Source organism: Sorex fumeus, unplaced genomic scaffold, assembly GCF_029834395.1.
Source record: "Sorex fumeus unplaced genomic scaffold, SorFum_2.1 ptg000122l, whole genome shotgun sequence".
Lineage (NCBI taxonomy): Eukaryota > Metazoa > Chordata > Mammalia > Eulipotyphla > Soricidae > Sorex > Sorex fumeus.
The window spans coordinates 2665259-2680994 of NW_026606179.1; the positions used below are offsets into that span (position 1 = coordinate 2665259).

At 61.5% G+C, this 15736-nt stretch overlaps 1 protein-coding gene across 2 annotated transcripts; it reads left to right on the forward strand.

Annotated features, from left to right (window-relative positions):
- On the forward strand, positions 1 to 15714 carry LLGL1 (LLGL scribble cell polarity complex component 1). Of its 2 annotated transcripts, none has more exons than XM_056136905.1 (23): positions 1 to 179; positions 3490 to 3587; positions 5318 to 5399; positions 5468 to 5598; positions 6638 to 6796; positions 6875 to 7037; positions 7116 to 7245; positions 7572 to 7626; positions 7769 to 7923; positions 7997 to 8220; positions 8429 to 8496; positions 9664 to 9817; positions 9890 to 9994; positions 10433 to 10725; positions 10983 to 11130; positions 11286 to 11439; positions 12680 to 12975; positions 13433 to 13697; positions 13798 to 13912; positions 14031 to 14125; positions 14413 to 14533; positions 14653 to 14732; positions 15199 to 15714. In XM_056136905.1, the coding sequence occupies exons 1-22, from the start codon at positions 99 to 101 to the stop codon at positions 14729 to 14731; spliced, it is 3171 nt and encodes a 1056-aa protein (XP_055992880.1). In that variant the 5' UTR covers positions 1 to 98; the 3' UTR covers position 14732; positions 15199 to 15714. The 2 variants fall into 2 exon arrangements, with proteins under 2 accessions (XP_055992880.1, XP_055992879.1); XM_056136904.1 differs by having other exon boundaries at positions 7113 to 7245; positions 15199 to 15713.
- Positions 15715 to 15736: the final 22 nt, after the last annotated feature.

Here is a 15736-nt window from a genome sequence, read left to right on the forward strand (position 1 = left end):
CGCCCGCGCCGGGCAGCCTGGCGCCCCGCCCGCGCCTCAGGACCCGCGGGGCCGCGCGGCGCATCCTGCGGGCGGCGGCGCGGGCGGCCGGACGCAAGATGATGAAGTTTCGGTTCCGGCGGCAGGGTGCCGACCCGCAGCGCGAGAAGCTGAAGCAGGACCTCTTCGCCTTCAACAAGGTGCGCCCGCGGCCCGGCGGGGCGCGGGGGGCGCGAGGGGGCCGGCCGGGGGCCGCGGACCCGAGCCACGTCGGGCGCAGGGGGAGGGGGCGCGGGCCGGGCGCGGCGCGGGCCGGGCGCCCCCGCGCGGGCCCCGCGCCGCCGCGCCTCCGCGCCGCGGCGCTCGGACCCCGGGTGGGTCCGGGTCGCTCTCGCCGACTTTCCGCGTCCGTCTCCGGGTGTCTGGGCCGCGCCGCCCGGGCCCGCCGGCCTCCGCCTACCTGTGCGTCCCGGCCCCCCGCGCCCCTCAGCGCCGTCCGCGCGCTCGCCCTCCGCCCCCCGCCGCTGTCTCCTCCGGTGTGCCTCCCCGGGGACTCGCGCCCGCTCCCCGCCGCGCTCCCGGGGCCCCTGGGCGCCCCTGCCCAGCCCTGCCCTGGGCCCGCTTTGTTCGGCTTTCGCACCCCGGCCGGCCCCAGAGGTGAGGAGTGGAGGCAGATGTTGGGGGTGGGGCCGGGAACTCTGCTCCTCGCCCCTCTCCGCCCTGCCCCCACCTCGCGGCTTCGCCGGCTCCTGCCTCACTGCGGGGCGACGCCTGGCTCCGGACTCCACTGCTTGCCGGCCGCGGGACCTCAGTTTCCCTGGCTAGGAAATGGGGCCACGTGACCCCCCTGCCTGGTCGCTGGCCGCCGAGTCACCCGGGCCGGTGAACCGCCTCTGGCTGTGGGGCGGCGAGGGCTGCTCAGCCCCGTTGGCGTGTGTGTGCTAGCAGAGAGCCTGCCTCTTGCCTGCCTTGCACCCGCAAGACTTGTGCCCACCCAACCCTCACTAGCCCTCAGAGTAGAGCTAGCCCCGGAACAGGTGAGAAAAGTCAGGCTCCGAGGGGTGTGACAGCTGGCCCGAAGTCACAGTGAGCTGCGGACCTTTGCTTTGGTGGTGTCTTTTGTCCGTGCGATTCGACTTTAGCTTTTTTGTTGTTTTTTTAAATTATTTTTTGTGGGGTGGGGTTGGGGCGGGGAGCTCGGGCTCCCATGTGGTGCTCAGGGGTGGGGACGCTCCACCCAGCTATACTCAGCAACCCAGCTGCACCCCACGGCCTCCTGGACAGCCCACAGTGCTTGCGGGCCTCGAACTACTCTAAGTGACCCTCAGCAAGCCATGAGGATTGAACCTGGGCTGGACACATGCTAGGTATGTGCCCTGACCACTGTGTCAGCCGCTGGCCCCTGGTTTTGCGGTGCCGGGAGTCGAGCGCAGGACTTCACATGCACGTGACAAGTGCTCTGCCACTGAGCCTCATCCCTGGCCCTTCACTTGCTGCTCCGAAGGGCAGGGAGTTTTGGAGGGTCTCTTCTGGTTCCAGGGAGGAGGCTTGTCTGTGAGAAGCTCTGGACTCTTAGACCTGCAGTGCTGGGTCAGGCGATGTTTCCGAGGGATGGTGGGCACTGCCTGGACCTTCAGGCTCAGGAACCACAAACTTGGCAGGGGGCCTGCGGGTCCCACAGGGGAACTGGTGCCCCTGCCTGCAGAGAGCCAACTTTGGGCTAGGGTGTTACTCCTCTCCCCCTGAGGTGGGCTGTGACACGCACACCTGAGATAGACGGTGCAGAGGCTTGCTTCCCCTGGCTGGCCTGGCGTGGCAAGGAGCACTGCTGAGGGGATGACACCCCATCTTGAGTGGCAAGAGCTTGGCGATCCCTGAAGAATAGTGTGGGCTGGAGCACGTGCTCAGCATGCAGGAACCTGGGTTTAATCTCTGCCCCTCCCTGAACACCACAGGTGTGTCCTCCCCTTCCCAAAAGAAAGCCCCAAAGACTCGGACCCCGGGATTCCCAAGTAGGGGGAAGGGCCCTGGAGAGCATGGGTTTGGGGTCACACCCCTGCTCTCAGGCTGCTGTGGAGGTGCCTGCTCTGTGTCAGGTGACAGACTGAGCTCCTGCTGTGAGGCTGTGGGACCACCGTGGCTTAAAGGGACAAGTACCTCTTCGTGCAGGGGGCAGAAAGTGAAAACAAGAGAGTAGAATGTACAGCAGTTTGGCTGGGGCTGTGTGCTTAGAATAAAGTAGGGTGAGGTCATGGAGTGTGGGGACATGCATGGCTGCTACAGCCAGGGTTTCCGGGAGGCCTGTGAGGAATGATTGAGCTGAAACCTGAGCACTGAAAAGGAGCCCAAATGGGAAATGCTGTGAGGCTTCTAGCTGGAGGGACAGTGGATGCCAGGGCCTGCGCCTGGAGTCCACTCTCTTCACCCAGGACTTGGCTTTGATGCTGAATTAGCTGGCTGCTTCGGGAGGGTCCTGAGGAGAGGCAGAACTGGCCTGGTGTGGTCGGGTCCAGCATGGGCGTTGCCATGCTGTTGGGGAAGGGCAGATCGGCTGCTCTGCCCGCGGTGCCTGGTGGGAAACTGCTGGGAGACTGCGGCTTGGAGAAGCCAGCTGCCCTAGGGCTCCTTCACTTGTGGAGTGGACTGAGGCAGGAGGGAGGTTGTTAGGGCTGGTCTGGGGACCAGTGTTTCTGACAGTGAGTGTCTTTCTGAGGCTTGGTCAGGTGGTGGTGATGGCTCACTCCTGTCCCATATTGAGGTTCCCTCCACCCCGGTTAGGTTTGGGGGATGAGTAGGAACTCCTTGGGTGAGTGGGCAAATGGAGTAGAGAGGAGTCAGGCGGAAGGAAGGAATAAATGCAATCTGAGTGGACAGACTCGTATTGGGACTGGCCCCATTAGTCCAGGGACCCCGTGGGAATTGGACGTTTAATTAGCACGCCCAGTGCATGCATCAGCCCCTACCCAGATCCAGGGGGAGTCCTGCTGCCTGATTCCCAATTGGAGGTCCTAGGACTTGGTGGTGGAGGACAACTTCAGGGACTGGGCAGAAACTTGCTCTGTCTGGGCCTCAGTAGCCCTGTCTGCCTTCTGATCTGGGTGTGCGCTTCTGACCGTTGTGTGGGGCCTCGGGGTGGGCCACTGGCTTCACATGGCCCCATGCTGCCTTGCCTCCCAGCTTTCAGCGTGGGTCTCTGGGGTGGTCCCACCATGGCAGTACCTCAGTGATCCTTATTCTCCCTGTTTGCCACTCTGGACATGGTGGGGTGGACCTGGGTGTTTTGAGGGAGGGGCTCTTGGGAGGGCAGACCCTCTGTGCCAGAGCCCAGGGGCTGCATAGGGGCTTGACTGCCCATTTCAGAGTCCAGGAGATTGATGCCCAGAGTGTGTGGGGGGATGGGGGATGGGAGAGGGTGCAAGCAGTGGCGGAACCTGGAGACCACCTTGGCGCGGTCCTCAGGGTGGGCTGGGGGCAGCTGTGCCTGTGTGAATACCTTCCCCTCTCCTGCAGACTGTGGAACATGGCTTCCCCAACCAGCCCAGTGCCTTGGCTTTTGACTCTGAGCTTCGAATCATGGCAATTGGCACCAAGTCTGGGGCCGTCAAGATGTATCCTTCACTGCCTGTCCACCCCACAGGCCTTCTGCATGCTAGGTTCCTGGGGCGGGCGGGGCCTGGCCTCGGAAGCCCCAGCAGGTGCCAGGAGTCTGGTGGAGGTGGGTGCATCTTCTTTGCTGGGAAAGTCCTGGCAGAGATGATGGTGATGGGGGTGGATGTGGGGGGTGTGGCCTGGGGGCTGGGGGGGGGGGAGAAGAGAGAGGTCTCGTCGTGTCACAGCTGTCCCTTACTACACTCCAGTAAGCCAGTTACCTAGGCGACCTTTCTTCCTCCATTCGTCTAACTGAAGATCCCAGGCCAGGGGCCTGGGTGTGCTTGCGTGCTGAGGAGGTGGGTGGACTGGAGTTAGGTAGCAGACCTTACCCTGGGTGTAGGACACATGCACGCGTGCCAGTGTGAAGATACGTGTTTTTGGTGGCAGGGCTGGTGCCAGGCTCAGTGTGGCGAGCGCAGCACGGCCCCCACCTGGATGCTGGCGGCTACACAATGGGCCATGTGAGCAGCACAAAGCGGGCATTTTCCCCCTCAGGCCTAGGGTGGGGGTGGGGTGGGGGTGAGCAGGCAGCTGAATGCCTTCTTGCCTTCTGTGGGGAATCTCACCCCCACTGCTAAGGGCAAGGTTCCTGGGAGGGGGCCACAGAGGTGCAGGATCTGGCTGGCAGCTGCTCACTGAGGGTTGCCCACTCCATCCTTGTGTCTCCCTCATCAGAGGCATCAGTCTGGGGAAAATGAGTCAGTGCCTAAAGAAGGGGCAGGAGACCCCCCGCCCCCCAGGATTGGGGCCACTGGCCATGAAGAGATGGCATCAAGCCTGTGTTCGCTGAGCCGCTTTCTGCTCATGTAGGTGGGTGGGCACAGAGCCCCTCTCCTTGGCCATGAGTCCCAGAGGCATTGGGGGGACACCCCCCTCATGGCCTGCAGCCCACCTGTGTGTTGTATTCCAGCAGCTGAGGACACCTCTGTCAGCTGCATGCTGGCCTGCGTTCTTGCTTGTATACTGGCTCTGTGGGTGCCGAGGGACCTGAGCTTGAGGCAGCCTCGGAATGCCACCCCGAGACCACCACAGCCCAGGCCCCAAGGTTGGGAAACTGAGGCTGGAGAGTATATCCCTGGCTGAGAAGGGAGAGTCTGCCCCTCCCCCTCAGGCCTGGCTGTGTCTCCTTGGTGACCCTGGTTCCCGCCCAATCGCTCCTGCCCCCTCTTTTGTCCCCTTGTCTTGTATTTTTCAATGCTCCTGCAGGGAATCTCAACTCCAACTCCAGGCAACCGATACTGGATACTGTCGCTGGGCAACATTGCTGACCCCTCCCCAGCCCCTCCTCCTTGGGCCACTTGGGCCTCGCTGGCCTGCTGTCTGTTGGGACAGGGATGTGGTCCTCTGGCACTGACTGGGCTCTTGATATAGGTCACCGGCCTCTTTGTACTCACCTGTAAAGCAGCCGAGCAGGCCCTGGGCCTGCTGTGGGAGGAAGCGGCCTGGACACTGAAGTGCTGCGTGACCCCAGCACATGGCCCTATCCATGTGGCCCCACATGGCCCCATCCATCGACAGCAGCTCTGCCTGAGGGGCTGGATGGAACCTGGGGCAGAGTAGGGGTGTAGGAGCATGTACAGGGTTGGGGCCACATGGCCTCAGAGAGCTCCTGCAGGACAGGACAGATTGTCCTGTACTCTGATTCCTGCTGTGCTGCTGGTTTCTGCCCTTGACCTGTTGCCCTCAGCTACGGTGCTCCTGGTGTGGAGTTTGCTGGTTTGCACCGAGACACAGCCACAGTCACCCAGATTCACTTCCTATCTGGCCAGGTAAGCCTCTGCAGCGTGGTCCTCATGTTCCCCAGGCCAGCCTCGTCTTACCTCTCCCCATCTTGCAGGGCCGCCTCCTGACGCTGCTGGATGACAGCAGCCTACACCTCTGGGAGATTGTCCACCACAGCAGCTGTGCCCGCCTGGAGCAGGTGTGCAGCTTTCAGCCACCCACCCGGCCCGGCTTTGATGGAGCCAGGTACTGGAGGAGCAGCTGCTGGGCACAGGAGGCCTGGGATGGGAGGTGGGACTGCGTGCAGGGTTGCTTCACTGAGCTGGGCCCAGCTCTCAGAGGCTGCGTTTGTACCTGCTTGGCTGAAATGTTCCTGTGGATTTTGTGGACTTGGACTGAGGAACCACTGAGTCCATCAGAGCTTGGGCACTGGGAGATGCAAGACCGGAGATCTGGCATTGTGTTGCAGACTCCTTCCCATGCTTCCCCTGAGGGCGGGTGACTGGCTGCAGGTGACAGAGTGCAGTGTGATGAATACAGGCTCAGCTCTGCGCCTGGAGCCTTCCTTAAACTGTACAGGGCCTCTCCCTCTGTGACCCCAGTCTTGAGTCCTGTGTGTCCCTGGATGCTTCTCTGGGCTCAGCAAGATGCCGTACTGCTCCTGCCTGGCTCAGTTTTGTGTCTTTTGTGGGTTTTGTTTGTACATTGTAGCATCGCACCTGGTGGTGGCTCAGGGATTATTCCTGACTCGTTCTCAGGGGACCCTATGTGGTGCTAGGAATTGAACCCCGAGACTCCTACATGCATAGCACATGTTCAGCCCTTTGCGTTGTTGCTTCGGCCCTTGTGCCTATATTTGGGGGAGACCGAAGCCAGCCAGCCCTGAGCCAGGTCTCCAGCCTCTAGCAGGGGCAGTCTCATGCCAAGTCAGAGAATTCTGTGGGCAGCAGGGTTTCTGGGTGCGTCCTACTGCTTCTGGCCCTGTTCAGAGGTGGCCTGGTTCACGCTACCCCTCCTGATGGGTGGGAGGAGTTCAGGAGCCCATTTCCAAGACCCAGGGAACCTATTTTTATTCCTCTCCCTGCTGCCATCCCGATGAATAATTGAGCAAGCTAATTATGATGCCTGTAGCCGCCACTGTCGCCTTCCCTGCATGCCAGCCCACTTGATAATTAGGCCCCAGTGAGCGCAGAGGAGCTGGAATGAGCTCCCAGTTGCCCCGACCCCTGCACACCCGTCTTAGCAGGTAGATGGACTCTTCACTCATTTCCCCTGTCCCCTGCAGCGGTCCCCCAAGTCTCGCCCGAGTCACAGTGGTCTTGCTGGTGGCTGCTGGCAACATGGCAGCCCTGGGTACCGAGGGTGGCACTGTCTGCTTCCTGGATATTCCCACCTTGATGCTGTTGGAGGGGCGGACGCTGAGCCCAGATGAGGTTCTACGAAGGTGAGAGCCAGGCCCACTTCCTAGCACCCGCCCCATGCCCAGCAGTGTCTTGCTGGCTCACCTGAGCTCCATCTGCAGTGTTCCAGATGATTACCGGTGTGGGAAGGCACTGGGCCCTGTGGAATCGCTCCAGGGACACTTGCGGGACCCCAATAAGATCCTCATCGGCTACAGTCGGGGTCTGCTGGTCATCTGGAACCTGGCCGCACAGTGTGCGGAGCATGTCTTCCTAGGGAACCAGGTACGTGGACGAGGCTGGTGCTGAGGTCGGGCTCTGCCCTGCTGCCTCGCTCACTCTCATGCCCCTGCCCTGCAGCAGCTGGAGAGCCTGTGCTGGGAGCGTGGTGGCCACACGCTGGTCAGCTCGCACAGTGATGGCAGCTACGCCGTCTGGTCAGCTGACAGCAGCTCCCCTACTGCGCAGCCCACCGCAGCCACTACGCCCTATGGTGAGCGGGGACTGCCCCCACTGTCTGAACATGGGGTGGACAGGTGAGCCCGGGCCTGGATCCAGGGACTGCCTGGCCTTGGGGGGGGGTGGGGGGGGGTTGTCCAGGAGGACTGCGGAAGGCAACAGCGCCATTAGTAGATCTGAGAAGGTGAGACTTCCAGGTTGGTGGGTCCTCAGAGAGGCAGGAAGCAGCTGTAAGGGATAATTGATGGACGTGGTGGGCATGGCAGAAGCAGTGAGAAATGTGGCTGGGATCTCATGGTGCCCGTGGGCAAGTGAGCCTGACACTACCACCCTCCACCCCCCGCCCCCCTGCCCCACCAGGCCCTTTCCCCTGTAAAGCCATCAACAAGATCCTGTGGCGAAGCTGTGAATCGGGGTAGGTGGGAAGCTGAGTCTGGTATGTGGGGCAGGACTTTGGGCGGGGCCGGGTGGGTGCATGAGCTTGGGGTCCCCAGGACATGGTTCCTTTCAGTGTCTCCCGTGGCCCTCGAAGCTCAGGTGATTCCTTTCTCACGCAGGGGCCATTTTATCATCTTCAGTGGAGGCATGCCCCGTGCCAGCTATGGCGACCGCCACTGCGTCAGTGTGCTCCGGGCCGAGACTCTGGTGACACTGGACTTTACCTCCCGTGTCATTGACTTCTTCACGGTGCACAGCACGCAGCCTGAGGACGGTGTGTGTCCTGGCCTCCCTGCCCCGTGCCTGGTGCCACCTGTGGCTGCACTTAACCTCTCCCTGCCCCACAGAATTTGATGAGCCCCAGGCCCTGGCCGTGCTGCTCGAAGAGGAGCTGGTCGTGTTGGACCTGCAGACCCCTGGCTGGCCCACCGTGCCCGCCCCCTACCTGGCTCCTCTGCACTCGTCCGCTATTACCTGCTCAGCCCATGTTGCCAATGTCCCTGCCAAGCTGTGGGCCCGTATTCTGAGCGTGGGCGAGCAGCAGAGCCCTCCGCCTGCCTCCAGTGCCTTGGTGTGTGTCTGAGACGTCTGTCCTGTGGCAGGGCATCTTGGGGAGGTGGGATCACCGCCAGGCGGGGCGTCTTGGGGAGGTGGGGTCACTGCCAGGGCAGAAGCTTTGGGGGATAACCAAGCAGGTCTGTGGGGACCTGGGGGCAGGTGGGCTCAGGAAGAGGTGTTCGTCCTCACCCTTCATTCCCGTCACTGCCTCTTTCTTCCAGAGCTGGCCCATCACTGGTGGCCGGAACCTGGCCCAGGAGCCGTCGCAGCGAGGGCTGTTGCTGACTGGGTAGGCAGACGTATGTCCCATGGACAGACATAGTTGTGACTTGAATACGTGTGTGTGTGTGTGTGTGCCGGTGGTGGGGGGGGGGGGGGGCGGCAAACAGGACCTGGTGCTACCCTTGGGGGTTTAGCAGAACTCATCCTGGGCCTGGCAAACGCTGGTGTGCCCTCTGATCTGGGCTCTGGGACCAGGTAGCCCGTCCTGCAGGGTGGATTCATGAAGAGTCCCAGGCCCTGCCCCATCCTGCCCTGCCTTTTGGCCTGGAACTGGGCTCCACCCACCTTTCCTGTGCTAGGACCGGAAAATCTGGGCTGGCCCACGCTGAGCTGCCCAGGGCAGGTGCTAGAGAGCCTGACTGGGCTGGCGGGCGCTGACGTGCCCGGTGACTCAGGTCCTGACTTCCTGCCCTGCCCCGATACCTGCCGGCCCTGGGACCCTCAGGCCTCTGACTCGCTCTTTATCTGCTCCCGGAGCACTCCTATCTCCTTTCTGGCCCCTTGAGTGTTCCACCCAGCCTCACAAATGCACATTCTTCACTCCTTCCGCCTCCGGCCCCCACCACTGCCAATTTGGCTTGGGCCCTCAGCCCTGGTCGTGGCGGAGTCGCATTTCTCTGCTGCTTCCCCTTCGCATCCCCGCCCCACCGCTGCTCAGCTTCCCTGTCTTCCTGCTGCTCCGCTGACATCACCACTTTATGACCCAGCGAATCTTCTGTTCTGGGACTGAAGAGATCGAATAACGGGTCAGGTGCTTGCACTGCACCCCGCCCACCTAGGCACTATGTAGGCTCTCCTGAGCACTGCCAGGAGTGGCTTGAACACCCCCGAGTGAGCCTCAGAACAAAGGAACAAACTGTATGCCCCACGGGGCTCTGGTGCCACAGAGGCCCCGGTCCACTGTGCCTCCTCCCACCGTCTGCTCATCACTCTGGTGGTTATTCCCACACTTCCCATCTTGTGTGAAGGGCTTCGGTATACATAGGCCCCGATGCCTGGCATGGAGGGGGCACTCGACTTGTGTGTGCCCTTTGCAGCGGGTGTGTCCTGGCTGTTGTCTGCAGTGGGCATCAGGGTGGCATTTGGAGCAGGTGGTAGAGCAGGTCCTCTCTGAGTGGGTACAGGGAAGGGTGCGCAGGGCCTGACGGTGTCCATCCCCCCCCCCGCCCCGCAGCCATGAAGATGGCACCGTGCGTTTCTGGGACGCGTCTGGCGTGGCGCTGCGGCCTCTCTACAAGCTGAGCACAGCCGGCCTCTTCCAGACAGACTGCGAGCACACCGACAGTCTCGCCCAGGCTGCTGAGGACGACTGGCCACCCTTCCGCAAGGTGGGTCCTTCCCCTAGCTCTTGTAGCCTGCTCCCAGCTCTGCCCTGGGTCATCACTCCGTCCCATCCCCAGGTGGGCTGCTTTGACCCATACAGCGATGACCCTCGGCTCGGCGTGCAGAAGGTGGCTCTCTGCAAGTACACGGCCCACATGGTGGTGGCTGGCACTGCAGGCCAGGTAGGCCTGAGGGCTTTCTGGAGGAGGACCCAGAAGGGGGTGGTGGAGGCACTGAGGAACTAGCACAGCAAAAGCACAGAAGCAGGAGTGGGGCTCCAGGAGGGGTTGGCAGAGCGGGGTGTGACAGGAACTGAACTGAGGTCTCTGGGACAGTGGGGGCAGGTATTTGGTGAGCCCTGAGAGGGCAGGGTCACTCCTGTGTGTGCAGAAGGTGCTCAGGGTGGCAGTCTTTATGGGGAGGGCATTAATCTAGAAGGGCAGGGGTCAGTAGATCTTAATCCACACTTGGGGCTCAGTGCGGGCCCTGGTACCTGTGTGCTCAGGAGGTGCTTAGTCCATGAGCTGAGGACCGTGCTGGGACCCCCTCGGCCATAGAGGAGACTTAGCAGGTCCAGGTGCGCACGCAGACTCGTACACACTGACCTGGCTGTGGTGCAGGTGCTGGTGCTGGAACTGAGTGATGCGCCGTCAGAGCAGGCAGTGAACGTGGCCAGTGTGGATCTCCTCCAGGACCGTGAGGGCTTCACGTGGAAGGGCCACGAGCGGCTGAGCCCGCGCACGGGACCGCTGCCCTGGCCCGCCGGCTTCCAGCCTCGTGTGTTGGTCCAGTGCCTGCCGCCAGCCGCTGTCACCGCTGTCACACTCCATGCAGAATGGAACCTTGTGGCCTTTGGCACTAGTCATGGCTTTGGCCTCTTTGACTACCAGCGCAAGTGCTCTGTGCTGGCCAGGTGCGTAGGGGAGTGGCTCGGAGTGCAGGGACATGAGGTCTGCTTGGGTGTGTGATGCAGCCTGCCTTGGGCGCTCCAGAGTCCCTTCTTGTAGACTCAGTAAAGAAGGCCTTGGGCAGCTTGGTTGCCATGGGAAAGTACAGCAGGGTTCCTTAGGCCAGGCATCCCGCCTGGGAGGCGTTGGTGCTGCATCCAACTCCTGGTGCCAACTGGAGCCGGTGCCAGCTCCATGACAGCTAGCACCTGCCCGCCCCCAGGTGCACCCTCCACCCCAATGATTCCCTGGCCATGGAGGGGCCACTCTCGCGGGTGAAGTCACTCAAGAAGTCTCTACGTCAGTCTTTTCGGCGCATCCGCAAGAGCCGGGTCTCAGGCAAGAAGCGGGCAACTAATGCCAACAGCAAGGTGAGCCGGGAGATGGAACTGGTCCCGCTGCACTTGCCTGGAGTCTGGCGTCTTTACCTGCCCAGCCCCTAGGATGACAGGGCCAGCTGGGGTGGGGGGAGTGGGAGCAGTGGGCATGTCAGAAGCACGGCATGCAGAGCCCCATGGCCCTCCAGTTGCAGGAGGCCAACGCGCAGCTAGCAGAGCAGACTTGTCCCCATGATGTGGAGATGACGCCTGTGCAGCGCCGCATCGAGCCCCGCTCGGCCGATGACTCCCTCTCGGGGGTTGTGCGCTGTCTCTACTTTGCTGACACGTTTCTGCGAGATGGTGAGCATTGACTGGGGCAATGGGCTTGGTGGGGCAGGTAGGGATCAGTCAGGTGGAAGTGGGGAGTGGGAGGGCCGAGCCTTCCAGGAGATTGGAAATCGGTGAACTCTGTTCCCTGACTCCCCTACCCCCCACTTCCCTTGGGCGTCCCTGTGGTAAGGGCCGTGAGGGAAGCAGCATCTCTGAAGGAAGCAGGGAGCCCGAAGTCTGCAGGGCAGTGGTGCAGACCCTGCCCTCATGAGGCTGAGTTGGCATTTGGAACACTGAGTGCGTGGTGTGAGGTGTGAGGTGCTGGGAAGCTACAGGGATCCCGTCGAGTTCCAGGAGGCTCCTGCCCAGGGAAGTGCTGTCCTCACCCGAGGGGCCTTACCATGTCCTTGCAGCCCTGGTCCAGCCACTCATGGTTCCATGTCTCAGCTCACACTGCCTTTTGTTGGGGGTTACGTGGTGCCATGAGGTGCCAAGCATGCAGGGTTCCTGCACTCTGAACTGTCTCCCCAGCCTCACACTTGTGTGTTTATTATTGAGTCAGCTTGCTTTTCATTGGGTCATGCTTTTCACTGGATCCCTGAGAAGGGATTCCCCCCAAGCTCCCTCCTGTCCCCCCAGCTGTGTCATTTGTTTGTCAGGGGTGGGTTTTTTTTTTTTTGGTTTCTTTTTGGGGTCACACCCAAGCACTTCTCAGATCTTACTACTGCTCTGCCCTCAGGAATCACTCCTTGTGGGGCTCGGGAGACCATATGGGATGCCGGGGATCGAGGTTGAGTGCATACAAGGCCTGCGCCTTCCCCCACTGGACATGGCAGCTTCAGGGGGGTCTTTGCCATATCCCAGCGAGACTCCGTTTCCAGGGCATGAGCGCTGGGCTCTCTGTTGGGTTTTGACTTGTTCACTGACCTCTCCGGGGCTCAGCCAAGGAGAGGTTCCCAAGGAGGCATCGGGCAGGTGGCAGCTTCTATATGGAAGGCAGGTGAACTGCGTCCCTGGCCAGCCGCAGTGGGTGGGCATGTAGGGGCTGGAGGGAAGCAGGCTGGGGGCGGGGTGGCCCTGGTGGGGGTCAGTCAGAGCCTTGTGATGGGGGTACATTACTGAACTGAGGCCGAGGCTGTAGGGGGATGGAATTGAAGACACCAGGGCCCCAGTGGGATGCCTTGCACCAGGCCCCATCATTGGCCAGACAGAGCTGGGGCACTAGACACATGGGATGGATCCTCACGCTCACTCACCTGTGTTCCTGCAGCCACTCACCACGGACCCACCATGTGGGCGGGCACCAACTCGGGCTCTGTGTTTGCCTACGCTCTGGAGGTGCCTGCGGCTGCTACAGGTGGTGAGAAGAGGCCTGAGCGGGCAGTGGAGGCTGTGCTGGGCAAGGAGGTGCAGCTGATGCACCGCGCCCCTGTGGTGTCCATCGCAGTGTTGGATGGGCGTGGCCGTCCACTGCCTGAACCCTATGAGGCCTCACGGGACCTGGCACAGGCGCCTGACATGCAGGGCGGCCACTCTGTGCTCATTGCCTCTGAGGAGCAGTTCAAGGTGAGCTGCCTTGGCGCTACCACCAGACCCCATGGGACCTCCTGGAAGCCCCTCTGCCTGTACCCTACTTACTGATCCCACCCGTGGCGCCCCTGCTGGCCAGCATAAGGCCCTCTGCCTGCTGCGTTTCCACAGCCCACTGTTCACCCAGGACCTCACCAGTCCCCGGCCTCTCTAGCAGAAACTCCTGGTTTGAGGGGACATGGTCATTGACTGCCAAGTAGTGATTGGCTTTGCCATAGAGGGCGGGACCCTGGGCAGTTTCTGAGAGCAGGATAAAGCTGAAGAGAGCAGTTGGAGCAGGAAGGTGCCCAGCTAAGCATGCAGAGTGGCCAATGGTACAGGACTAAGTATAGGTCGTGCTCAGGGTGGGGCCGGGACTGGCAGCCACAGGGAGGGCCCAGGGGGAGGCACCGGCCAGCCAGGCTCTGCTCATCTGTCACCCGCTGGCTGCCAGGTGTTTACGCTGCCCAAAGTGAGTGCCAAGACCAAGTTCAAGCTGACGGCCCATGAAGGCTGTCGTGTGCGCAAGGCGGCCTTGGCCACGTTCACCAGCGTGGCCTGTGAGGACTATACCGAGACCTGCCTGGCCTGCCTCACGAACCTGGGTGACGTGCATGTGTTCTCGGTGCCTGGCCTGCGGCCCCAGGTGCACTACTCCTGCATCCGCAAGGAGGATATCAGCGGCATCGCCTCCTGTGTGTTCACGCGCCACGGCCAGGGTGAGGGGCCCGGTGGGCCAGAGTCGGGAGTGCATAGGAAGGGTGCTTCTACCGAGATGCTGGCTGGAGCCACATCCCTGCTCCTCCTTCCCTGCCTCAGGTTTTTACCTGATTTCCCCCTCGGAGTTTGAACGCTTCTCCCTAAGTGCCCGGGACATCACGGAGCCACTCTGCTGTCTGGACATCAGCTGGCGCTGCGATGCCACCCGAACCCAGTATGTGGGGTGTAGTCCCTCACTGGGGGTCTTGTCCCGGGACAGCCCCACCTCACTGGATTAGGGTAGCCCTCAGGATAGAATGGAGTCACATCACGTCCCCTCTCTGCAACTACAGGCTTCGAGAGTCCCCCAAGTTGAGCCAGGCTAACGGAACCCCAGGCATCATTCTGGCCTCACGGACGTGCGACGGAAGCCCTGATCCTGCTCGAAGTAAGAACTGTTGAGGGGGGCTGGGTGTATGGCAAGGCTGCCAGGCACCCACACAGCAGCCAGGGGCTTACGGCAGGGCTGCAGGGCGCCCACACAGCAACCGGGGACTTACGGCAGGGCGCCCACACAGCAGACGGGGGCTGGGCTGTGGAGAAGGCAGCCAAGCCTGGAGTACTGGAGGACGCTGTTGCCCATCGGTTCCATGTTACACTGTGGGCTGAGCTTATATTGGGTCCCAGGCCCCTGGGACAGCCCAAATGAGCAGAAGTCTCAATCCTGCCCTGTAGATACACCTGCACCACCTGAGGCCACCCTCTCGCCAATGTCCGTCGACTCGGCCACCAGTGCTGACACCACGCTGGACACAACAGGAGATGTCACAGTGGAAGATGTGAATGATTTCCTGGGGTGAGGTGGGCGGGAAGGCCCATGGGAGGCTCTGCCCCACTCCCCAGCCTCCTACAGCACCCCCTTATGTCAACTGGGTGTGGAGCTCCTGGACCCTCTAACTGATGCTCCTCCCCCAGCTCGTCAGAGGAATCCGAGAAGAATCTGAGGAATCTGGCTGAAGATGAGGCTCGAGCCTGCGCCATCCTGATCAAATGAGGTGCTGTGGGGGGTGGCAGGCTTGGGTTTCCCCTGCCCTCACCTAAGTGCAGTCAGTAGCTTTGACCTCTCAGGGAGATTCCCGCTGGCCCCTGGCCCCTGGCCCCAAAGCCTGCCTACCTGGCAGTAGTACTCTGGCTTGGTTTCCAGACCCTGTCCCCAAGCCCCAACAGGACTCTGCAGTCCTGTTGTGTGCTGTGTTTGGACTGTGACTGCCTTGACGGGTAGTTTTGCCGGGATCTGGGGCCGTAACCTTCCCAGCCTCAGCCTGTGTGACAGGTGCCCCGGTTCTCTTAATCTGCTGTGGGGTCACCACTGCTCCCTCCCAGGCCTCAGGCCACCATGTGGTCAGTGCTCAGATGTGATAGGGTCGGGTGGCTCTTGTGTCTGCGTTGGAGAGGCTGGATGGTGACACTTGTCCTGTGGGGCTCCGCTGGCCTCCTGCTGACCCTCTTTTCTCCTTCCAGAAGGGCCAGAACTACCAGACTACCACCAGCTTGGAGCTGGAATTCCGGACTCCTGGCCCATCAGAGACCCACACCTGTTGACTTATGGGTCCAGCAGGACCTGCCCACTCCGGCCCAGGATGTGGGCCCAAAGCTTTTGGGGTGGGTCTGAGATCCTTCCCGTAGCAGTCGTCTGCCCGGTGCCACTGGTGAGGGCAGCAGGGCCAGAAGCCCTGCGCCTCCCACTCCACAGCCCTTCTGTCCCCTTTGCAAAGAGTATTTTTCTAATGCTTGTGCTGGCTGGACAGTCATTTCTAAAACTATTTTGGTACTTGCTTCAGGCCAGCACCCCCCATCCCCGTCTGTGAGTGCAGAGTGTGAGAGATGGCGCGAGGGTGAGCATGAGTGAGTGAGCTCTCCGCTCCACTAGGCATCCGGGACTGGGACCCAGTTTGGTGTCTGGGGGGCAGAGGCTTAGGAAGGGCTTCTCCGTAGACTGTACTTAGGGTTTTTTGTTAAAATTAGTACTGTTTTAATATTAAAAATACTGATTTTTAAT